The 26,915-nt window shown below is 40.6% G+C and overlaps 1 protein-coding gene across 8 annotated transcripts in view; it reads right to left on the reverse strand.

Annotated features, from left to right (window-relative positions):
- LOC133606751 (nuclear factor 1 B-type-like) overlaps positions 1-23,825 on the reverse strand; it is a 152,953-nt gene extending 129,128 nt beyond the window's left edge. For 6 of the 8 annotated variants that reach the window (XM_061961059.2, XM_061961057.2, XM_061961056.2 and 3 more), the window contains exons 1-2: positions 22,941-23,523; positions 21,524-22,055 (exon numbers count right to left, since the gene is read on the reverse strand). In XM_061961059.2, the coding sequence (XP_061817043.1) occupies positions 21,524-22,055; positions 22,941-22,967 (559 nt within the window). In that variant the 5' untranslated portion in view covers positions 22,968-23,523. Of the gene's footprint in view, positions 1-21,523; positions 22,056-22,940; positions 23,524-23,572 lie in introns of those variants that run through there. The other 2 variants (XM_061961055.1, XM_061961054.1) reach the window with 1 other exon arrangement.
- Between the last annotated feature and the right edge of the window lie 3,090 nt (positions 23,826-26,915).

Here is a 26,915-nt window from a genome sequence, read left to right on the forward strand (position 1 = left end):
GTGCTCACAAAACTGTGGTGAGTGCTGATAAATCACCTCCCGCGTGTTAAATAACTATATTTGCATCTTCTCCTCCCAGTATTGTGGGCGTTTTGATGATCAGCATATATTTTGCATATTAATGAAGACTCCTCACTTAATCCATTTTGCACACGTTTAGTAGATCAGCTTTGCACGTGTTTTAGTACGCGCAAACCTTTAGTAAATCAGGCCCTGAGAGGACACTTGAATTTTACAGAACAGGGATATTTTCTTTAGAAATGTATAACTCATAAAAGAAATACAAAAAAAGTACACTGCAGAGGATGCTTGTTTTGAAAAAAAATGGTCCTTAGTTTTCTAAGGTACTTAGTCCGACTCGTCCACTTCTGAACCATCCATTTTTTACCGCTTGTCCCTTTCGGGGTCGCGGGGGTGCGGGAGCCTATCTCAGCTGCATTAGGGCGGAAGGCGGGGTACACTTCTGAACCATTGCACATTAAAGGGTGAAAGTTTGTCAAAACAGGTTTTGCCTGTGGTATTATTTCTTCAACAAAAACACCAGATGGTGGCGCTGTTACTACAACACACTTGAAATTTCTCATAAAAGAAAACTACGCCAATGCAGCTAGGGTGTTTCAAAAAATCTTCACTGAATTTGGTGAACGCCTCTAGCAACATCCGAGCAACTAACGAGTTAGGTTATTGACCGTTTGTCTAATGAGCTATTGATCAGAACATCTCTATTACATGAATGGAAGTGTTTTGATCACGACCCATAGGGGGCGCCACACATGTTCTTCACAGTGGATAACAATGTTCTCAAGCTCTGCAGTTTGAGTTAAGTTTGTTTATTTGGAACATGCATGCGTACAACATGATACATCACAATTTCCAGTTTCGCTATTCAACATGTTTGAAAAGGAGTAGGAAGAAGCAGAGCTCATTTAATCCTACCCCTTTTCCTTTACATAGCAGTTGCTAAAACTTTTGTTGACTTCCTGTTCTCAATGTATTTACAATAAACTCCATAAGTAATAACATTAAAAATAAATAATAATTAGCGAAGTAAGTTATATTTCATATGGTGAGATAAATAAGATTATCGAGAAAATGAATGGATGGATGAAATAAATTCAGAATGTTTATCATGGTTCTTCTTCTTTGTACTTTGTAAACACTTTAAGTTTGAAGAGTTTCTTGATGTGGATCATATTAGGACGTCGTTTGATTTCTTTGCTTGATCCATTCCATAATTGAATTCCACATACTGATATACTGAAGGTCTTAAGTGTTGTACGTGCGTACAAATGTTTTAAATTACATTGTTCTCTAAGATTATAGTTCTCCTCTTTTGTTGAGAAGAATTGTTGTATATTCTTGCGTAGCAGATTGTAGTTTGCTTTATGCATAATTTCAGCTGTTTGCAAATTCTCAATGTCGTGGAATTTCAGTATTTTTGATTCAATGAATAAAGGGTTTAAATGTTCTCTATATCCAACATTATGTATTATTCTAACTAGAGATGTCCGATAATATCAGCCTGCCGATATTATCGGTCGATAAATGCTTTAAAATGTAATATTGGAAATTATCGGTATCGTTTTTTTTATTATCGGTATCGTTTTGTTTTGTTTTTTTGTTTTTTTTATTAAATCAACATAAAAAACACAAGATACACTTACAATTAGTGCACCAACCCAAAAAACCTCCCCCCCCACTCATTCACACAAAAGGGTTGTTTCTTACTGTTATTAATATTCTGGTTCCTACATTATATATCAATATATATCAATACAGTCTGCAAGGGATACAGTCCGTAAGCACACATGATTGTGCGTGCTGCTGGTCCACTAATAGTACTAACCTTTAACAGTTAATTTTACTCATTTTCATTAATTACTAGTTTCTATGTAACTGTTTTTGTATTGTTTTACTTTCTTTTTTATTCAAGAAAATGTTTTTAATTTATTTATCTTATTTTATTTTATTAATATTTTAAAAAAAGGACCTTATCTTCACCATACCTGGTTGTCCAAATTAGGCATAATAATGTGTTAATTCCACGACTGTATATATCAGTATCGGTTGATATTGGTATCGGTAATTAAAGAGTTGGACAAAATCGGAATATTGGCAAAAAGCCATTATCGGACATCCCTAATTCTAAATGATCTTTTTTGTAACACAGTTAGGAAATGAAGCGCACATTTGCAATTGTTTCCCCATATTTCTGCACAATAACTCAGATATGGTAACACTAGTGAGCATTAGAGAATATAGAGTGATTTTTGGTCGAGAACATGTTTTGCTTTGTTCATTATTGACGTGTTTCTTGCCACTTTGTTGTTTATTTTTTTATATGAGATTTCCAGTTAATTCTATCATCACTCATTATACCTAGAAATTTGGTTTCATTTACTCTTTCAATTTATATTCCATCTATTTGTATTTGTGTTTGACTTTCCCTTCAACTGTTGCCGAATAGCATTATTTTAGTTTAACTGAGGTTTAAAGTTAGTCTGTTTTTGACAAACCATCTTTTTAATTTGTTAATTTCTTCTGTTATTTGTATTAGCTTCTGTGGGCTGTTGTATCATCCGCGAATAATACTAAATTTAAATGTTTTGTAATTTTTTTAAAACGTCATCTATATAAAGATTGAACAATTTTGGTCCTAGTATTGATCCCTGGGGTACACCACAGGATATATTTAGCGTTGTAGATGTGTGTTTGCCTAGCTTCACGTATTGTTTCCTGTTGGTTAAGTAACTTCTAATCCAGTTTGGAGAGGAAATCACCTTTAGACAGGGAAGAAGGAATGAAGGAAGTATCCGAGGCGGACAAGACATCGTTGAGTCAGCATGAGCGCTCCCATCTGACTGGGATTCCCCCCACTACCACACCATCCCCCCACCCCTGCCCAAAACTTGCTCTCGCTGCTGCTCGTCCTGCAGACTCCTGCTTTCAATTTGAGAGCAGGCCCGGGTAATAACGACTTCAGCGTTTTTTGCGGTCTGCCGACACATATGGCCCGTTCAGCGATCCGCTTGCGGGCAGAGCAAGACGGAACACAGCTCCGGGGGGAACCGGCCGCATGCAGTTACAAGAGGGGGGGGGTTATTATGGCTACCATGAGATTTGGGCTGATGGCGGGGGACACGCCGCTTATTTGTAATGCGTCACGGCCAAGAAGGAGTTTGGTGCGACACCTGGCTTTCAGCTTGAATACATGTCATAACTACCGTATTTGGTAGGGGATGGCGGATCAACCCAAATATATGAGTTGCTTTGGTCATATTGTTACATTGTTGATATTTCTATCTTGTTTACAAACTGGGTTGAGCCTCCAAGGATTTGAATGACTAGGAGTTTGTTTACTTATTTTGCATGACTGACTTTATTTTGCTCAAACAAGGATATGTCAAAAAAATATTATTTTGTTGATATTAGGGGTGGAGCGGTATTGTAGATGCCTCTGTATTGCGGTTTCAAAACTTGTTGAGTGTACTTTTTTTTGGGCACTTTTGGCAGGTCGGAAAATAAACGACATCTCCCAGAATACTCTGCACAGCGCCGAGCCGCAATGTGGCGGCTAGGAGCGCCATTAAGATGAGAGAAAGAGGAAGTAGAAAGAGAAGTGTGTTCCACTTTGTGGTAAATGAGAGTAATTGCTTTTTTTTTTCTTTTTTTTTCTTCAAAATCCATCCATAACTTTTTTGAGTTATGTTGCTAACAAACAGACAAACAAACCTTGGCAGAAACATAACCCGTGACAAAGCACGCCACGTTCGTCTGAAGGGTTCCAAACCAAAACATACTCGGTGCCGAGAGAAAGCACCTGCTGCACATCGGAGCAATTTGATAAGCTACCATCACCCGGAAAAGATGAAGCCAGCGAAGCTAAATGAATAAATAAATACATTTGTGAGGTATTTACATTATTAAAAGTGAAAATGTGAGTTAACTTTTCTGACAAACTGCATTTTCCAAAATGATATGACCACTGTAGAGGACACTGCTTCTCAGAAAGTAAACGTTGAGAGACACAGTGGATATTCCCGCACAATTCCTTGAAATACTTGTTTGTAGTAATACATACGGTTAGAACATTTTAGTACATGACAGTAGGTGTGTTTTGTTCCTCCCACTCCATTTTACACACTATGGCATTTTTAAGTTTTGTTGTTGTTGTTGGACATATACCAAAATAATATCCTACCGTTGCCTGAATACTGTGCTATTGTACCGTGAGATTTGGATATTGTTACATCCCTAATTATCTTTTATTGTTGTATTTATAATTGGTAAGTGTTCACAAATGAGACCAGGTTAACAAATTAAAGGCAAAATCATTCAACAATATTGAAAGTGTTTAAGTAAAACTTATCGGTTGACAGCAAATGTAGCCCATTGCCCATCCCTATCGTTTAGCATCTGAGAGTTTGGTGTGCTAAAAGTTATGAACCAACAAATGGAAAAAGGGGCAGCACACTTTAGACAAACTCAGAAGTTCATTATTTAATTAGCTTAATCATGTGGCTACAATCAATAGATTTTAATGTGTACAAAACCAATCTGGGTGGAAGTTTTTGGCCAACCGTACCAAAGTCTGACATGTTTGGCTAGTGTGAGCGGTCTGATCCCAGCTCGAGTTCAATACACTTCCACAAGTGGAAAAGGTGGTCAGGATTTTAACATCGCCGTGTAATAGGAGACCTGTAATGCAAGTGCACCATGCCAGACCCTAAAAACTACCACACATTTCACGGTAGAAATAAATAGGGATACTCAAAATAATCCAAAAGATTAAATCCTTAACACGTATGCTTACACTTGACGAGATGATAGTGTGTATTGAATTATTATAAGTAATTGATGTTAGCTGTCAAGAGAAATAATCAGAAGGACTCGAAGCAAGACCGGAAATAATCCACAAAGTCAGGGAAATTGAAGTATTATGTCAGTGTAGTAGTGATGGAACAAGTAAGTAGACCACAACTTTTTCAGCAATTAACTTTTCCCGAGAGGGATGACGTCATCAGAAAAAGACAAAATAAAAACGAGGTGCAACGATGTCCGAAAAGTCACACCGGGACCGTGGGGGGGTTGCGTCATGGCCAGTGCCTTCTGCCTTAACCCTTCCATCAAAACAGATGCTTGAGGATTATGGGAAGGCCTTCAGCTCCACAAGGATGAAACTTGAGTGGGACGGAGGGGAAAATAGAATTGTCTGACCTCATTCTGACAACAAGAGACCTGTTTCGCAATCGGTGTTTATACAGGTGGTGGGCGAGTTCGCATGCGGCACATCGTCATGAATATGCAGCCATTGACAGGGAAAAAAAACTTCAAAATCCGACCTGAATGTTGTTGTTTGTTTTGTCTCCCGTTCTAACTTTGAGTTTTAATGCCAAAGTTACACAGTCACTCCCCTCGGGGGCACGTCCAGCCAGTGCTCGCCTCCTGGAACGGCGGCCTATGGTTGGCTCGTGTCTTTGGCTGCCACGACAACCTCAACTTGGCCTCAGTTGCAATAGCCCAAAGGTGGTGGGCCAGGAACCCCCTTTAGGTAATGCTACAGCACAAAATGCATACTAGTTATACTTTTTTGAACTGCTTTAAAAAATATACTGAAAACAAAACCTTCAAAATAGCTTTAATAATTCACTTTAAAACAGTTGTATCAGAAAAAATGTTTACAGATTTTTTTTAAATGAAATAATAGGTAAATAATAAATAGTTAAATAATAAAAAATAAATAATAATAATAATTAAAGTTAATAATTAAAATAAAATAATAATAAAAAGCAACACATTTGTTTTATTGTAAAACAGCTCTCTCTCAATATATATACATTTTTAATGATGCATATAAATTTGTGTATAAATATATATATAGACACACACACACACACACTATATATATATATATATATATATATATATATATATATATATATATATATATATATATATATATATATACATATATAATATATAATCCTAAAGTGTGTAAAAAAATCTAATCATTTCAATTGAATAGAACTTTAAAGAATGGGGGATCCACACAACAGCTGGTTACTAAACATACTGAAGTCATTGTTCCGAATGCGTAACTTGAATGCAGATTAAATGCAATTATAGCCTTTTTGTTATAATCAAAACCACAACAAGCTAAGAAGAAAAAAAAGAAAACAACTCCTGTCATTGTTTCAGGCTGTGAGGCTCAGTACGATTACAGATGCTTTTTTTTTTTTTTTTTTTTTTTTTTAACGAAATTGGTGCTTCCTCATGCCCACATAAAACATATGCTTAAGGCATAGGATGAAAAGAGATGGGGGGGGAAAAACACATTTAGTTGACTACAGCTAGGGTCTTCTGAGGTGAATATAAAGAATTTAGGTCAGCACAGTGGAGACGTTTAACTAGCTCGAGCCACTGCAACCCGGGTGGAAATAGCAGGAGAGGCCCGCGTTAGGGAGAGCAGTGCGTCACAGCTCCCGGCCTGATTCCAGACCCTCACACACTCCCCCTCGGATGCAAACGAGAGCCATAACTTCCCTAATGATCCTCGACCGTGCACATGTTCCACCAATTGGACCTCACTGTGGACCTGGCTTTCCTTGAACATGTCCCGTTATTTTTGTTCAATATCTGTCAAAACTTTTAAAGGTTTGGCACGTTCCCCTTTTGAAAACTGCAGCCGCCTTGGCACACACACACACACACACACTTGGGTTCAGAAGTCCAACACACACACATTGTAAACAGTCTTTATTGAGACATGAGTGCTTGTATAAACATAGACAAGCCCTATTGAGAGTCCACGGCTGAGCTCAACAATATGGGGGTGGGGGGGTGCTGGACGTTCCTCATAGACGGTGTGTACAAAATCCAATTATCAGAGCCACGGCATTAACATTCCAGCAGTCTGGCAGGTGACGGCTCTGTCTTTTCAAAAGCCCCCCTCCAGCCTTACACTGCCAGCATGGGAGCGCGGAGTCGCCCGGGCTCCACTTTTGACAATACACACTCGTATAGCCATCGCCAGCTCTGCCCCCCCCCCCCCCACTCCCACTCCCACCCCTTCTCGCTTTCCTCCAAGTATTGAGACATACATGGGGTGGGAGGAGAAAAAAAAACAGCGACAGTGGGATTTTCTTGGGAAGATCAGCGCCTGGGTCTTGCAGGCAGCATCAGTCAATGGACCATTCTTCTGCCTCTGTCTCAGGGTGACAATATGTTGATTGCTGATAAAATTGCTTTGATTGCCATAATGGAAAAATCAAGTTTTGTGGAGTTTTTTTGTGTTGTTTTGAGGCCCTCGTCCTCCAAACACTGTCCTCTTTGTACACCCCCCCCCCCCCCCCCCCCCCCCCCCCCCCCCCCCGACATCCTCGGGCTGTTTTTGCCGTTTAAGTGGGAAACCGTTGAAGACAAACAATGTAGCTTTTCTCACTGATAAGGCATTAGAATAAGTAGTTTTGCCGAAAGGGAGGGGCAAGAAAAGATAACTTACCCTACATTACATTAAATCTATAATTAGCATACACCATTTATTGACACATGACACTCGACGAGCAAGAATTTTTACGACGGTATATCTACAGACAGTAAACAGTCGCGATCAAAACTTTACATACACTTGTAAAGGACATAATGTCATGGCTGTCTTGAGTTTCCAATCATTTCTAGAACTCTTATTTTTTTGTGATAGAGTGATTGGAGCACATACTTGTTGGTCACAAAAAACATTCATGAAGTTTGGTTCATTTATGAAAATGTGACCAAATCTGCTGGGTCGAAGAATTAAGGTTTTAGAATGGCCTTCCCGAAGTCCTGACTTAAACGTTTGGACAATGCTGAAGAAACAAGTCCATGTCAGAAAACCAACAAATTTAGCTGAACTGCACCAATTTTGTCAATATTTCAACAATTCAACCAGAAGTGCCTTATTGCAGTGAAACTTGCTAAGGGACATGTAACCAAATATTAACATTGCTGTATGTATACTTTTGACACAGTATATTTGGTCACACTTTCAGAGACCCATAATAAATTCATAAAAGAACCAAACTTCATGAATGATTTTGCTTCTGGTTGAATTGTTGACCACTCCTCTTGACAAAATTGGTGCAGTTCAGCTAAATTTGTTGGTTTTCTGACATAGACTTGTTTCTTCAATATTGTCCAAACGTTTAAGTCAGGACTTAGGTAAGGCCATTCTAAAACCTTAATTCTTTGACCCAGCAGATTTGGTCACTTTTTCAGTAGACCCATAATAAATTCATAAAAGAACCAAACTTCATGAATGATTTTGTGACCAACAAGTATGTGCTCCAATCACTCTATCACAACAAAATAAGAGTTCTAGAAATTATTGGAAACTCAAGACAGCCATGACATTATGTTCTTTACAAGTGTATGTAAACTTTTGACCACGACTGTATGTTAGTCAGTGTACAGCTTGTATAGTAGTATAGATGTATTATGAACACACAGACGTTATTCTCTAAATGGCTGGCAACACAAGAGAGTATCAAGTTAATAGTACCGGTACCTTGCTTACAGTCCAGCATGGTCAAGGTCTCGTTACAAGCAGCCGACCAAATATCTTGTCTTACCCGCTAGCATTGGCTTATAACGATAGATCGACTTAACTTTTTCAACCATGGGAAAGAAGAACAGCGCTGAAAAGAAGAAGAAGAAGCTGGACAGGATGTTAAAATAAAAACCAAGCAGCAGGCATTTATCCAGGAAAATATGAAAAAGCTGCTTGACGATGTTTTTGATGAAAAAGCAACTGGAAGGAGATACCGTAGAAGTCCACCTTTCAGGGTAAATTCTGTTCATTATTATTACGTTACTTAATATAACTACTGTAGTGGTTAGTAGTACATTTTACTGTATTGTTTGTAGACAATATTTCTTATCCAAAAGTTAGTTTTTTCTTTTAAAAAAAAAAAAAAGGTATGTTACATGTTAAAACGGTGCTGTTTTGGGCGGCCAAGCACTGACTTCAATTAATTTCAGTGGGCGGTGCTGATTTGAGATACAAGTGTTTGGAGTTAAGAGCTCCGTCACAGAACCAGTTAAGCTCGTAAGTTTAGGTATTACTGTACGGTAAAATGCTTGAAATGTGAGGCGCGTACTCACTTTTGGAAGGTAGGAAGGCGGTGTACGTGCCTCGAGTGCCCTTGTCAAGTCGTATAGAGTATTTATATATACGCATACATCTGGCTCCTATACGGCTCCTTCCATCAAATCAGCCCGCCTGCAAGAGCCAGCCAGTAAGTAATACATTAAGAAAAGTGCGTCTGGCTGCGGCCGATCGATATTTTCAGCATTTACTCATCTGACTTCATCCATTTTAATGAATTGATTCATTGAGCCACTAATGTACTGAATAATGTCAATCATCTTCTTTGCATAATGCATTCCTTTTTTGTTTTTTTAAAACTGCGGGTATTTTTGCATTGACAGAGAGCCAGCACGCTTTCAATTGTACTAAAGATGACCAAAAAACTTTTTTTTTTCTGTATGAGCTCAGGCGTAGCTTCTTTTTATATACAAACCCCGTTTCCATATGAGTTGGGAAATTGTGTTAGATGTAAATATAAACGGAATACAATGATTTGCAAATCCTTTTCAACCCATATTCAATTGAATGCACTACAAAGACAAGATATTTGATGTTCAAACTCATAAACTTTATTTTTTTTTTGCAAATAATATTTAACTTAGAATTTCCATGGCTGCAACACGTGACAAAGAAGTTGGGAAAGGTGGCAATAAATACTGATAAAGTTGAGGAATGCTCATCAAACACTTATTTGGAACATCCCACAGGTGAACAGGCAAATTGGGAACAGGTGGGTGCCATGATTGGGTATAAAAGTAGATTCCATGAAATGCTCAGTCATTCACAAACAAGGATGGGGCGAGGGTCACCACTTTGTCAACAAATGCGTGAGCAAATTGTTGAACAGTTTAAGAAGAACCTTTCTCAACCAGCTATTGCAAGGAATTTAGGGATTTCACCATCTACGGTCCGTAATATCATCAAAGGGTTCAGAGAATCTGGAGAGCATGGTGGTGGTAGTATTATGCTCTGGGCCCGTTTTGCTGCCAATGGAACTGGTGCTTTACAGAGAGTAAATGGGACAATGAAAACGGAGGATTACCTCCAAATACTTCAGGACAACCTAAAATCATCAGCCCGGAGGTTGGGTCTTGGGCGCAGTTGGGTGTTCCAACAGGACAATGACCCTAAACACACGTCAAAAGTGGTAAAGGAATGGCTAAATCAGGCTAGAATTAAGGTTTTAGAATGGCCTTTCCAAAGTCCTGACTTAAATGTGTGCACAATGCTGAAGAAACAAGTCCATGTCAGAAAACCAACGAATTTAGCTGAACTGCACCAATTTTGTCAAGAGGAGTGGTCAAACATTCAACCAGAAGCTTGTGGATAGCTACCAAAAGCGCCTTATTGCAGTGAAACTTGCCAAGGGACATGTAAGCAAATATTAACATTGCTGTATGTATACTTTTGACCCAGCAGATTTGGTCACATTTTCAGTAGACCCATAATAAATTCATAAAAGAATCAAACTTCATGAATGTTTTTTGTGACCAACAAGTATGTGCTCCAATCACTCTATCACAAAAAAAAGAGTTGTAAAAATTATTGGAAACTCATGACATTATGTTCTTTACAAGTGTATGTAAACTTTTGACCACGACTGTATATAACGCCGTCTGCCAGGGATCGCGCCCTGACCATTTTAATTTTTCCGCCCGCCCCTCATGCATTTGTTGGCAGAGGGATCATCATGTTGGCCCTTCGACCGTCGTCATTAAAGTCTCCAACTCCATAAGCAGATTTTGAAGTAGTCTCTGTGATTGAATATCGCAGGCTATTCATGCAGTGTGATTGCATACTCCTACTATACATTACCTTCTTTGCGTCAGGCATGCAGCTATCTGAGGCCCCTAAGAAATAACAGTTTATCATCACGCAAGCGCTGGAAATATTCCAACTGACAAGGGAGAGTTGTATCACACACACACGCGGTAAAACACACAAAACACCCACCCACCCACGCAGCAACCACTTTGCTAAATCTATCAACCGCAGCTATGTGTCTTTAATGCAAGCGCCCACGAATGAGATCCATGAGAGTTCACAGGCGCTCCCAAACACTCAAATGTACATTCCGTCACCGGGGTGCTGCAACCCAATCCCACAGGCCTCCGAAGCTCTCTGAGCTCAAGATAAGGAAACAAACAAGATGGCCGACCCAAAGCCGTGTTCATGTGCGCCGAGCTCGCAGAAGAAGAAGAAGAAGAAGAGTCTCCCGGGGCGGAGCTGGCTCGGCAAACAGGACCAGAGGATGGCTGCGGCGTGGATTAGGGCCCCACAGTGGTCCATTGTTAATTGGGCGCCATGTGTGAAAGCTACAGAGGGATTAGTTTGTACAGCTGCTGCCATTTGTCATAACTGCCCTTAACAAGACACATATGGCAACCCCAAGTTACAGCCAGAGGTTTTTACACAAGATTGTGTGTGTGTGCGAGTGTGTCTCTGGAGGGCGAGGCGGAGACGTCTGGTGTGCCGCAACCGATGAAGACATTCCCGGGCACCGCATCCCCCCATGGACGATGAGCGGAGGTCAGTCGGGGGTTGTGTCGTCTATCAACAAGTCAACAAGTGGAAGTGACGGCCGGGTGCAAACCAAGCTATGAAAACATTTTAGGGATTCAACAGAGGGACTATTATGCTCCGCTGATATCTCATTATACATTTCATTGGCGTTATAGGCGCTTTATAACATTTAACACAGGGATGGAGATGTGTTTATTTCTTAAAGACTGTAATTGTGGGCAATGTAATTACAAAGCTGACTGGGTAAATGTGGAACAAGCTTTCAGTGCGTTCTCACTTCCACAAAATGTCACGTCAGCTTTTACTTTGGTCAGCTTTACGAGAAGACCCTCTTATAGACCCAACTTTAAGACGCCTCTATTATGCAAAAGTGATTATTTTATGATGTTCTTAAGTAGGAATGTCCCGATCCAGGTTTTTGCACTTCTGATCCGATACCAATATTGTTTTTGCACTTCCGATCCGATACCGATACTGACCGATACTGGCCTATCCGAGCATGTATTAAAGTTTAAAGTTATTTAGCCTACTTAGTTGTCAGAATCATGTTGAAAATGGTTTTAGTACTCTTGATAACAACTAGCCAGCTGAATTAGGGGAGTTTGAATAATACACAATGGTTGGTAACAAGAAATTGACCTGTTTATTCAAGGATAAACACAAAATAGACAAAATTATACATGACAAACAGAAATGGCATCATTGAACTAGGGCTGGGCGATATGGCCTTTTTTAAATATTGCGATATTTTAAGGCCATATCGTGATACACAATATAAATCTCGATATTTTGCCTTAGCCTTGAATGAACACTTGATGCATATAATCACAGCAGTATGATGATTCTATGTGTCTACATTAAAACATTCTTCTTCATACTGCATTAATATATGCTACTTTGAAAATTTCATGCAGAGAAGGAAATCACAACTAAAAAAATCACTATTTTTTCATACGGTGTTGATCTGGAAATGTTTGCCTCTGCATTTTGATGGTGTGGACGTGTGGCACCGAACGGAGATAAGCGTCTCGACAGACGTTACAATATTTGAACAATGATGACGAAAACTGTTTTCTCTGTCGTGTCCGTGTGTCGAAAATTGTTATGCGCTTATTTTTTTCTTTGATTTTGTGCGTGGCATAGATTTGCCGTGAGCAGAGGACACTTGAGCAGTGCGCAGTTGCACAGACGCGCACCTTAGCGGCTGCGCTAGCATCACAGCTAACGTTAGCCATGCTGCTACCTCTCTGCTCGGGGAGGACGTATACGTATGTGACGTGTGTCGTGACAGTATGTGACGTGTGTAAGAAGGTGCGCTTGCTGTCTGTGAGAAGGAGAGACAGGAAAGAGCGAGGAGAGCCTGTCGTGTAATGCCAGCAGCTAAAAGCAACTGCGTGAGAATCCACAGACCTGTGGATGTGTTGAAGGTGTGCTGGAAAATGCGAAACGGAAATGAGGGAGCAGCAGAAAAGTGGAATGTATTATTTAAATAGGTGCGTTGAAAAACACGGACCGGAGGTTTTTTTTTAAACTGGATCTGGATCGGCATTTTCCCATGCCTTGCCGATACGCATTTTTTGGCAGATATCGGCGGATCGGGACATCCCTATTCTTAAGCCTATTTATGAGCACCGAGCGTGAGAAAAATCGGTCATCTTCACCACGCCCACATTTGAGGAAAGACGGACGGCTTTAATAACGTCAGGAATATATCATGAATAGATATATATATATAGCCTATTATGTATGCACTACTGACTAGTGATGCATCAAAAATTTGGCCATCGAAAAACGTTGATCCACCGTAAGCAGCGGCAGGTAGCTTGGCCGGTGATTAATCATGATTAGGGATGTTCGATAATGGCTTTTTGCCGATATCCGATATTCCGATATTGTCCAACTCTTTAATTACCGATACCGATATCAACCGATACCGATATATACAGTCGTGGAATTAACACATTATTTTGCCTAATTTGGACAACCAGGTATGGTGAAGATAAGGTCCTTTTTAAAAAAAAATTAAAATAAGATAAATAAATTAAAAACATTTTCCTGAATAAAAAAGAAAGTAACACAATATAAAAACAGTTACATAGAAACTAGTAATTAATGAAAATTAGTCAAATTAACTGTTAAAGGTTAGTACTATTAGTGGACCAGCAGCACGCACAATCATGTGTGCTTACGGACTGTATCCCTTGCAGACTGTATTGATATATATTGATATATAATGTAGGAACCAGAATATTAATAACAGAAAGAAACAACCCTTTTGTGTGAATGAGTGTAAATGGAGGAGGGAGGTTTTTTGGGTTGGTGCACTAATTGTAAGTGTATCTTGTTCCGATAATAAAAAAACGATACCGATAATTTCCGATATTACATTTTAAAGCATTTATCGGCCGATATTATCGGACATCTCTAATCATGATTAATCACAGTTCAAGAGTTTGATTAATCTGATTTTTAAAAAAATAATCACTTGACAGCCCTAGTTAATATTAATTACTAAAAAAACTGATTCGTTTTTAAATGAATGTACATTTTTTTAGCCTTATTTAAAGAAAATATGTGCATCATCAATGATCATGCAAATTCTGTGATGACATCATATTGGCCACGCCCCTATACTTTAAAAACTGTCATTATTAATTAGTATTAACATATTTTTTTATTGTTTTACCATATTTTCAAGTGTCTTGAGACTTTTAAAGAGTTTTTTTTTTTTTTTATTAAAAACAACTATCAACAAATCTAGCATCTTTTTATGGTGTTATTATAGGATGTACTTACTCTACTTCTGTTCTTCGATGTCCCTGACTAAAGAGGCTGAAGTGAACATGACGTCACACTTGCTTGGCACTGTTGCTCTACTTGGACTTTCTCTTCTTAAAAGCCGCCACTGTCCTCTTAATATTTGCACATTTTGTAGATGGCTGTCCGTGGGTATATCTGCAATATATATAAAAATCACGTCCACATCGGTGACAACGCTCCGGACAATGGCGTGTGTTTTGTTTACATCCGGTTTCGGTACATCACTTCTCAATAGTGCACAAATAATAGGTTATATATATCAATTCATACTGTAACCACCAGCTGGTGTTAATATTTTATGTTTGTGTGGTTTGGATTTGTTATAAATTTTTCCCAAACAAAACATCCGTGCCTAAAAGGTGATTGGCGGAGAATAAGGAAGTGTTGTTGTGTGTCTGGGGAAGCGCAGACTAACAAAACGAAAATGTTTGCACGGTAGGAAAAACCTGTTAGAATTGTGCTGTTTGTTATCATGAGATTGGTAATAAAAGTTAAAAATAGCGCCGGGCTTTGTGTGATTTCTTCTGGGGGCTACAATATATTACTTTCATTTGTTTTCAAGTAAAAAAACAACAACCTGATTTTCAAAGTGTGGCGGCAATGAAAAAGCCGTGGCGGCGCGCCACATTCAGTTGCTTTAAGGGGAAACCCTGGATATATATCGGTATCTTAAACAAAATGTGCGAAGTGTTTATTTTAAACAACACTACATTAATGTTACTAACAAAGGTCTGAAAATTACTTTTAAAAAGCAATTAATTATAGTTACTCGTTTCTTAACCAAAAAAATAGTTAAATTACTAATGGAATTACTCTTGAATAAATTCAATTAATTTCTAGGGAAAGTAATTCATGTGTGAAGTCAGCGAGGGTTTCAGATGAACTTTGCATACTTGCCAACCCTCCCGGATTTTCCGGGAGACTCCCGAAATTTAGCGCCTCTCCCGAAAACCTCCCGGGACAAATTTTCTCCCGAAAATCTCCCGAAATTCAGGCGGACCTGAGTGACATGTCGACAGCCTGTTTTCACGTCCGCTTTCCCACTATATAACAGCGTGCCTGCCCAATCACGTTATAACTGTAGAATGATGGAGGGCGAGTTCTTGGTTTCTTATGTGGGTTTATTGTTAGGCAGTTTCATTAACGTCCTCCCAGCGCGGTAACAACACACAACAACAGCAGTCACGTTTTCGTCTACCGTAAAGCAGTTCGTCTGCCGTAAACAGCAATGTTGTGACACTCTTAAACAGGACAATACTGCCATCTACTGTACATGCATATGTGACAATAACATCTACAGCTTTTAGAGAGTTCAGTGCACAACTGCGCACACAACAAGGAGACGAAGCAGAATGCATCATCAGAGAGGGTGTTCAGCATGGTTAGAAAAATAGTGACAGAGAATAGAACAAGGAAAAACAATTCAACCCTTAACTCAACAATGAGTAGATGAGTGTTATGTGTGTGTATATGTGTAAATAAATGAACACTGAAATTCAAGTATTTCTCTTATATATATATATAATGATATATATAAATATATATATATATATATATATATATATATATATATATATATATATATATATATATAGCTAGAATTCACTGAAAGTCAAGTATATCTAACATATATATATGAAATACTTGACTTGGTGAATTCTAGCTGTAAATATACTCCTCCCCTCTTAACCACGCCCCCAACCACGCCCCCCCCCCCACCTCCCGAAATCGGAGGTCTCAAGGTTGGCAAGTATGACTTTGTTTGTTAGCTTTAGCAGTTAGCAGCGACAGTTTGTCGGCTCTGACAGCTGTTCTGTTGAATCTTGTTACCGGCTTCTGTTACTTCTGGTTAATAAAGAAGAGCTGCCGCTCGCCGCCGCCAGCCACCGTAGCTACGGTGCGGGCACGTCAACTGTGCGTAAAGGCGAATGTGGCGGGGGGTCGGTGTCAGCAATGCGCCGGACCCTACCTCAGCTATGGTGCCGGGGGGCCCCTCGGTCGCAAACAGTCGTAACAAAGGCACATCAAAAGGCGGTATTATCTGAAATATATGTTTATTTCTCAAATATATGTTTCTTTCTAAAATATACCGCCCAAACCTAGTTCCAAGTACAGTTAGTTATCTACTGAGTACTCAAAACAAATTGATATAAAGGGTGCCAGATTAATTTTCATGATCAAAAAAGTACATGAGAACTTTCTGTCATCAGGACGTTATGAGTCCTTTAACGTCCTTCAATGTTACGTTGCTGTATGGGATGGCGTCTATTACTTGGACAAGTGCTGAATTACAATGCAAATGTAATAAGTGGATCAAGAGCACAATCGCGGGGTGGGTGACGCTCAAACGAGCAAAACGTGCCCACCCAAAACCACACTTGGCACAAGCAGCCACGGCGGCAGTGGCAGCGGGACGTTCTTGTGTAGCGGTGACAGTGATGGGTCGTACTGTACGGCCTTACAAAGGACGAGACAAGCATCACTCTGTGCCACTGATCCACCCTGTCTCCGCTCAAAAGACTTTGACGGGACAAAGCAGGGTGGGGGTCTCCGGAGTCTCCTGGGCAACCACTCTGCTTGTCTGTCCCTGCTTGTCTGTCCCATTTTTTTTCCCTGGGTGAAAGGGACTGGCTTTTGCTCGGAAAGCTTCACAGACAACTTGAGGAATATCTGATGAGTTAGCATCTAGCAGGCACATCCTGATAGGACAGAACATGGAGAGTGGCTGGAGGAGTCTTTTGTACACAGGCAGGACAGTGAGCTACAGTCTAACGCCTAGTTTAGGGGGTGAATGTGCCCATTTGTCTTCATTTGGGGAGGACCGGCAGACAGCGTGGGGGTTGGGGAAATCTATCTGGAAGGAGTGGGAGGTGCCGGCCCTCCAGTCAAGTGGCCTCGGGGGGATTTGAAATGCATTCGGGGGTCCTCCCGAAAAGCCTGGGAAAGTGCGGGGAAGCGTCGATCTTAAGCGTAGACTAATGACACAATCTGCAGCCCTTAACCAAGTGTGGCCGACCAAAGCAGAACCGAGTGGCGTCTCCAGCTGAACGAGACAAGAAAAGGCTTTTCAGCGCAAAGTCTCAGAGAAAAGCCACGGCCCCTTTTTTTTTTCCCTCCTCAGCTGTGACACGAGAAAATGAAACAGGAAAAAGAAGGCGGTAGTAAATTTTCTTGAAGAGGCACATTTCTTCATGGCCTGTGCTCAGTTAGCTCGTCTCCATGGAGGTTTATGTACACACACGGAGCTAACGGGGCCCGTTTAAGCCCAGAGGTATGTGCTGCGGCTAATAACGTCTGCCTGAACACGGCTGCGCCGCAGACCGGTGTGGCGTTCGACAAAGAGCAGCAGGGGGGAGAAGAAAGGGCAATGCATGCAAGAAAGAGAGACGGCAAAAAATAGCTGCTGGGGTTAAGAGGAAAAAAGGATCGGGAAGACATTGAGTGGGAAGCGGAAATCAATAAGGCAAGCGGTGAAGCTGGGGAGGCAGTTCTAAGTGGATTAGATTGAGGGAATGTGTTCGATAGGTTATGGCTCTGAGATAGAGGTGGCCAGACACCGCCGGCTCTATTGCATACTAATAAGGCAGCTAAGCGCGGGGTTGAACAGTTCACTTGCTAAAGCCTTTCTAGAAGTTTACCCCCCCTCAGGCTCATTTCATCGGGAATCCCTTTCTCACAACAAGACAACAAGAAAAAAACATGAAAGACGGCTACCAAGACCGGGAAGTGGCTCATTACGACAAGTTTCTGGCAAGAGCCCAGACCTCAGGCCTCTCTCTGGCCCGCTGTCAAGGTCCCCCGAGTGGCCGGGGAGGAAGATGCTGAGCGACCCCTGATGGAGGAGGAGGAGGTGGAGGAGGATGAGAGGTCAGGCCTCTCCTTCCACGGCCGCCTTGACCGCAAAGCAGCCGGGCGGAAAACGAGATGCAAGCGGCTCACGGGGTGACTGACTCCCCCTCACTTAGGCCACCGAAGCGAGGGGACCACCAGCCACACCAGCCGTGTCGCTGATCCCCCTCCGACCTATGCGGTCTGACCCCGATCCCCAAAGTTCAACAAGGCAGGCTTAGGAGCCGGGCCCACTTTTTACTGATGTGCTCTGCTCAATTAAACTTCACAGGACGGCCCGACACGTCTCCTTGCAGGGGGTCACGCCCCCGGGGCCCAAAGGTTAAGGCAGCCGCTCGTTAAACAAGGTCTCCATTAAGCGGGCGTCCGAACTAACACTACGCTGTGAAAAACCCAGCGAATGACAGTTTATGGGGGTGTTAACTTTCAGAGTCATGGGGAGACGCTTGACCGTGACCTTTTTCCTCCAGCAACACACAAGACAGACACAAACGCACGTGCACGTTCCACTGGAAAGCGATCGCTCCTCCAACAGTTATAACCAACAACCACCATCATAGAAAGGTTCCGTATCGGGGCTATTTACTTTGTAGACACCCCGTTTACATGTGCATGTAAATCTATTTGCATATGTTTAAAAATTTCCCTAGAATAATTAAAAAAGAGAAATTATTATATTCACTACACACTAATAAACATTTGAAGATTGTATCTCCTCTTTTCTTTATAATTGTAGCTTAAAGCTAATAAAAACCCCACGTTCAGTATCTCGTAAAATGTGAAAGGATTGTCAAAAACTACTGGTTCATGCTCCAGACAGCTAATCAACAGCAAAAAAAACTTCCTGGGCCTTTAATCTTTCTCTTAGTCTGAAATACACTACAGAAATGAAAAAGCTTTTGCACGATATTGGGATTTATTTAGGTTGCATCTGTACATGAAAGCTCGGTTCATTCTGTGTCATCTGACCCTGCGAAGAAAAATACAACTTATTCAAATGGGGCAAACAATGAGCGATAAGCTAGCATGGGGAAAGTGTTACGCACATTTGTGTTCATTTGGGATTGGATTTCTCTTATTGGTGGCTAACGGCCACACAGAGGCAAATGCGTTGGTGTGGGAGATAACGCGGCGCCCCAGCGTGCCTTGACATGACAACTATGTTGCAGGGCTGTCAAAGTGCATCTGCATGAAGTGAGGAGGGCGAGGCTGCGTCCAAACATTTAATAAGAATTATGGTGACGATAGAAGTGTGTGTGTGTGAGAGAGACGGTGGGAAAATTGAACAGAGTCGTCCATTTGGCATAATCAGTGTTTCAGAGCTTTTGTAAAGTACAAAACATTATTGTAGTTTCTGTATAGTGCCAGAGCACAGTTCAAAGATACCCACATAGAACACATCTATATATTGTTCTTTATCAATTAATCAAATAATCTTATTTTATTTATCCTACTTACATAACAGCATATCATTTCTGTCTCTACAGTTCTGTTCTTTATATTGTGCGCAGATTTACTCTTGGAATTATAAAATGTGGTCACCGTGGAGGAGCGATCGCAATTTGTGCACCAGAGCTGTAAACCAAGCGGAAACACTGGCATTGAATGCCACACAACAACCCCCACTCCCACACCAACCCTGCCTCCCAGCGGGCATTGACGTGGGCAAGGGGCACGGAGTGCCTCTATGGCACGCTGGAAAAATAAAATATAAGAGCGTCTCACACGCATCGCACTCTTGCTGGTGTTTCATTTGTTTGTTTCACGCCGTCGTAGTGCCAAAACTTCCCAAAGCTGCATTGCGGATGCCAACCGACGAATCAAAGGCATGCTGCAGGCAGACAAAGAAGGTTCGATGCCAACCTCGCAAACAACCTCTGCAACAGCCACGATGGGCTTTGCTGGGTTGCCTGCCTCCTTGGCACGGCGCAAAAACAAAATGGCGCCGCAGCGTCGCACGCTCGGCACAATATAGCTGCACTGCCTCGAGGTGCCCGCTGAAAGAGACCACTGTGTTGTTGGGTTATTTTTGTTGTTGTCAAAAAACGCAAACTCTTTATTTATTTGTTTACAAAGGCTAATCACAATGGCGGGAAAAAAAAGAGTTAGCTGCAGCAGATGCAACGTGCAAAGGAGAAAGCGCTGGCATTGTCCCCACAAAAGACACAAAAGAGGCTCTGATGCCAACCCCGGTGCCACTGGCAACCATTCTTGTGGGTGCCGTCTGCGTCCCCCTGGTATCAAAACACAAAATGGTGCTCGGGCTTTTGACCACAATGCACGAGCGCTGACGGCAAGCCTTTCTGGCCCAAAAAGCGCTGCATTTGCTTGCAGAGCTTTGATACCAGCCTGCTAAGAACACAACTTGGGATCAAGAAAAAACATTTTTTAAAAAGGTAAAAACATGGCGGTTCAGGCGTCGGGATAGAATTAATTTGCCATCTTTGGGCCTAAGAAATAAGCCTCCTTAAAAGTGTGTGGGTTTATTTTGGGGAGAAACAATTATGCATTTAAATAGAAATTACATTCTTACAATTATCCTCCAACACACACACAATAAAAAATAATTTTCCCCTCCATGTATAAATGCTGGATTTTCCACCTATAAATATTGTATTTAATTGATCTCTGCAGGGTAATTTTCATACATTTGAGTATGACAAATTAAAAATAAATAAGTAAGGTATTTATTAAGGATTTTTCTCCCACACAGTGAGAGAAATAAAAATGACCAATATTTTCAAGCAGCAATATTAGATTTAAATGCTTACTAAATTAGTTCATTACTAGCGACACACATATTTAAATATTTGAGTCTAACCAATAAAGCCATATCATTGTTATTCCTAAAAGCATCTCCGAGTAGCCAGAAATGCCTGGGAAATATTAGGAATATTGTTCTAATTTGCTGACAAAGTGGACATTTTTTTAAGGAATGCTTTGTATTATTTTTTTTCATATATTCTAAGTTCTGCAATATTGTCATTAAAATTGGGGCAAATGTGTGTACGTTGTGTGTGTGAGTATACATGTGTGTGAATTTAAAAAAACGAGTGAAATTGAGATGCAGCGCAATATTATTGATTATTGAAGATATAAAGCACAACGAGGCCCCGTGCACGCAACGAGGCCCCGTGCACGCACACACACACACACACGCACACACACACACACACACACACACACTGAGTTGTAGAGAGGTCTTACCTTGGTCCTGGACATAGTAGGCGAGGAACAAGTCCAGCTCCTTGACGGACACGGTAATGTGGTGAGGCTGGACACAAAGTGCAGGGTTGGTGCAGTGCGGTGACTTGACCAGGCGCTCGCCGTCGGTACTTTCCAGAGGGATTCCCTTGAAGAGGATGACCATGACCAGGTCCAGGCGCCACACCTTGTCCGCCTGCCGCAAGCAGTCGATGCGGCGGATCTTGCCCTTCTGGTCCGGGTTGGAGATCACGCAGCACGGGTGCTTCTTGCCCGTCACGCTGAGGACAAAGTCCTCACGGTACTCCTGCCGGATGTCCTTACGCAGCTTGGCCAGCAGCCGGGAGGCCCACTTCTGCTTGACCTCGGCCTTCTCGCTCAGGAGCTCGTCCTTGACGGCACGCTCCTCGTCCTTGGACATCCGCTTCTCGTGCTTCTTGAAGTACTTGCGCTTCCGGGCCTGCAGGTTGAACCATGTGTAGGCGATGGCGCGGACGTGAGGGAGGAGGGCCTCGATGAAGGGATGGAACTCATCCTGGAGAGAGAAGACATGGTGACGCATCACTTGGAGGCCACGAAACGTATATCAATTCGCACAGAACAAAAAGAGAGAGAAGATGGAGAGCCAGGTGGAGTGGGGCTGCACAGGCCACGGGGTCGCAAACGAGCTAAACACACGCGGCGGAAGGACGGCGTCTCCAAAAAAGGACGCCATCAATGTCTCGCTAGTTCCACTTTTCAGGCACGCATTCCAACTTCCACATGCTCTTTCCAAAACAGCTAAATGTACTTTTAATAGAAACCTCAAGTGCCTTTAAAAAACTCATGTTGATGATGGCAGCTGCTGTCGGTAAGGAGTGACGAGCTGTCATTAATGAAGAACTGGAAAATACAGACTTTGTTTGGGGTTTATTAAATCTCACATTTCATTTGTATTACTTTTTAATTTGGTTGAAATTCCCATTCTTCTCTGAAACTGCTACTTTAAATAAGATAAAACACAGCACTAAAAGTATAATAATTGTTGTTCTAATGCGGAAGGCTTTGGGTTTTTTTCTATAAAAACAAACAGAGCAACTTCCCCTGTTAAGTTACAATCAAAATAATTAAAAGGGAAGTTTACAGTTTAAAGACGCCTGCCTTAATTTGATTATAAATCTCTTTTTAAACAAAGCTCTGGAAACCAGCTTGACTGCGGCCCACTAAGAGCATCTACTGAATTATGCCAAGTAAAAGTGAGTTAATATGGAAAAAAAGGGGGGGCGTCCTTAAATCAGAAATATGAGGTTAAAAAGGACAAGCATTTTGCAATTAAAACGAATTAAAGTGCATCGTTTTAGGTAAATAAATCAAAAGTGCAAGAAGTTATACAACAAGTTTGAATGTGACTCTAAATATATATTTTGGAGTAGATAAATACCTGAGTGAGACAAATCGGAGAATACATGACGAGAGTTGCGCACAGAAAAATGAGAAGGTTCTGGTTCCGTTGCGGACTTGTCTATCGCGCCATTCCTGCAGGGCGAGCTCCGCCAAATGAAAAAAAATTATCCCCGAACATCCATCAACTTTCAAAAAGTCCAAAAAGATTGTCTCCTCCGCGAGAAAAAAAAAAAAAAAAAAAAAAGTCAGTTCAAAAAAAAAAAGAAGTCAGATGCTATTGGTGGTAAAAGTGACGTGGTCGTGCACGCATGGCGGAGTGTGTGATGTTCTCTGCTCAGCTTCATATGTGGCGCACCTTCTGCTCCTTTATCCAGCAAATCACACACAACTTTTCTTTTTTTTTTTTTTTTTGCAGCACGTAATTACACACTCCTCCTCCTTCTCTTCTTCCTCCTCCTCCTCCTCCTGCGAGCATGCACGGCACCTCTCTCACAACATGCTCAGCAGAAGCGCTCCTGAGAATGCTTGTGGACTTTGGAGCAGAACCAAAGTGGGTTAATGAACAGCAGCGCCCGATAAGATAAAACACTGCAAACCGACTTTCAACTTGCCCACTGACACTCGATAATAAGACTACGGATCGTAATAAAACAGTTATAATCCACGTACCATTGCACTGTACTGCATTGGCTTTAAGGGGGGGGGGGAGTGGATCCGCACGTCTGGTTGGAGCAAACAAGCCGGTAGATTCACATGTCTCAACTTTGATGATTTTTTTTTTTACTCGTATAGTGTTTGCAAGAAAACACCACAATGTTTGGCAAAAAAAAAGCGCCTAAAAATGTTGCTTTGTGCTCGTCTTCCTTCCTATCTTCCAAGTTTTTTTAAGGGGTGGTTTGTTCGGTGATCCAGAAGAGGAGGCTTTCTGTGCAAGCTTTGGTCTCCGCCTTCACTTTCACTGTCTGACTGCCTCACAGAGAAGCGCCGCGTTGGCAGCGCGGTCACTTCCGGTACTGGCCTTCAAAATAAGACGCCTGGGAGAAGTAATTTTGCGCACAAAGTCTTGAAATATTACGGCAACTAGGGTGCTTTAAGTGGCCAATTCGGACCTGACATTACACCATCAACTCATTGCAAAACTTGGGAGTGTCTAAACAACATCTCTTGTCACAAAGAGCTCTCTCTCTATATGTCCACTACTTGCTGTACATATCCTACCAAGTCAGACCTACACTGTTTCAATATCCATTTCTCTGTTCTCAATTGTTGATGACTGATGATAACAACCAAACCTAACCCCCCACACCCCGAATTGTAAATAATGTAAATAATTCAATGTATACACCCTGATGATTATCTTGTGTGATGACTGTATTATGATGTTAGTATATATCTGTATCATGAATCAATGATACAGATACTTTAAGTGGACCCCGACTTAAACAAGTTGAAAAACCTATTCGGGTGTTACCATTTAGTGGTCAATTGTATGGAATATGTACTTCACTGTGCAACCTACTAATAAAAGTCTCAATCAATAAATCAAAAAGAGGATCTTAAGACCGCAGATCAATCCTGTCACGTAGAGAATCTTTGATTTTAAAAAGAAACAATTTTAAGTATGGTTAGACTTATGTCATACAAAGTAAGAGTCGTCCACCCCTTATTCCCTCTGGTGTACAGCATGCACATTAATAACGCAGCGCTTTTGTGTCTATTATAACATTTTAAACTTAAAAATTAGCAATCGATACTCATTTCAGGTTGCAGACAACAATACAAACAACACAATAAACTATGCTACTGTGTTAACTAGCCTTTTAACTCTTACTTTCAGCTCTTATTTTGACAGGTAACATCCCCACTCACTATAAGCGTTGCTGCCGCAACGCAGCTTGATCCGTTTTGTAATAGCGTTGGAATTCTGGCTTCTGATTGGCTAGGAGCAGCGGCCCCCCTGGGACACGCTGCCTCGGGGGGGGGGCCCAGCTTCCGCTCCATTGACGTACTGTACTGCTGCTTGGGGGGAACTCGACGTACTGGTCACTTAAAGTGTAAATGGTCACTAAAGTGGTCCTAAACACAGAGTATTTAAATAATGGTGATTGTGGTCTGTGTGGGTGTGTCTTTCATAACAGTGTATTTTACTAAATACAGACCAGCATTCACATTCACACACTAGGGCCAGTATAGTGTTGCCAATATACATTATTATTATTTTACACACGTTTATGTTTAAAAAAACATTCAACATCATTACTATGCACATATTATATTCATGTATCGGTATTATATTGGAGCACAGAACATTGTAGGTTGAGTCATACATAGCATAGTTTACAAGGTTCTGGTGCTCTCTAGTGGCCATTGTTGAAACTGCTTGAAAGACGCGCTACTTCAACTTTGGTTACTTTGTTTGAAAATACATTGCCAACAATACATTTACGATATAAGAGCTATTGATAAATGTCATTTTTTTAGTACGTTACAGTTGTGAAATTTGCCTCTTTGTGGCCCCTTGCACAATAATCAATCAACATTATTTTAGTATTTTTCCAACTAAGCTTACACAATGTGTTTTTGTTGTAAATTGTAAATGATAGTTACCTCAAGCCTCAATAGACATATTACAATATAACAACAAACACGACATGCACAATGCAGATAATAATAAACAACGGTCACCTATATATTGTTGAGACCATTTCATGTACTTAAACCAGGGGTGTCCAAACTTTTTTCCACTGAGGGCCACACACTGAAATATCAAAGTAAGCGGGGGCCATTTTGATATTGTTTATTTTAAAAAACAATACATGTATAAAAAAATATATACATTTAGGCCTCCACTCAGGCTTGATCCTGGGGACCCCAAAGGGTTTAGGTAAAAAAATATAAAAAATGTGTCATTATTTAGTATTATTATTATTCAAGGTTTAAAACTCCAGATCAACATTAGGTCTATCTGTCAATATAAAGTGTTTTTTCAAGATTTAAGTTATATGCTCTTTTTGTCAAAGAAACCCCAGTTTTTTATGGAAAAAACACAAAATATGCAATATTTTCCCCCAATAACATTTTAAAGTGGAATATTTGAGATTATATAATAATTGGAGCTCATAGCATAACTCATAACAACATTAATTCATTATTATTTTTTGAGCAATGACACTTAAAAAAAAAAAAGTCCCACTAAAATGATTGGGGATCCAAAAGGGTCCTGCTCAGTAAAGTATTAAAAAATAAATCATACTTTTTTTTTTAAACTTTTAACACAGTCTCAAGATCAACTTCAGATCTATCCGTCAACTATAACTTTTATTGTTGTTTATGTTTTTTGTTTGTTCGTTTTAGGCCCTTCTTTAAACAAAAACAGCTTAGTTTTTTATATGGCAGACACAAAATATGCAACATTTTCCCCAAAAAATATTTCAAAGTGGAATATTTAATGTGACCTAATTGGAGCTTTGAATAGGTCAATAATTCATAATGACATTGATTTTGATTCATTATTATTTTTTAAAGAAAGAAACAGCCTGCATGTCAGCTTTGTGTTATCAGAGTAAACATTGCAACATGTTCTTGTTACATTTCACCTGTTTGCTCTTTTATACCACTTTTTATGTTTTTAATTTTTTTAATCGTATTTTAAGAATGTGCCGGGGGGGCCGTTAAAAAATTACCCGCAGGCCGCAAATGGCCCCCGGGCCGCACTTTTGACACCCCTGTTTTAATAAACCATGTAATCAAAACAGCTCTCTGAAACATGTTTAATATTTTTGGAGGAAACATTTAAATTACAAAAAATATTTTAAGACTATTTTAGTTATTGTGTTTGCACAAGTAATATATAGGAGTATAACTCATAAAAAATATATGTTCTTATCCATCTTATTTATTATCTTGTATTGAGTTAAATAATGTTCAAAAATACATTTAAAAGAGTCATGTTTTGACACTTCCTTGTGGTCTACACACCAAAATGTTGCATAGATTATGTTTTACGGACCAT

The sequence above is a fragment of the Nerophis lumbriciformis genome, linkage group LG05 (assembly GCF_033978685.3).
Source record: "Nerophis lumbriciformis linkage group LG05, RoL_Nlum_v2.1, whole genome shotgun sequence".
Taxonomy (NCBI): domain Eukaryota; kingdom Metazoa; phylum Chordata; class Actinopteri; order Syngnathiformes; family Syngnathidae; genus Nerophis; species Nerophis lumbriciformis.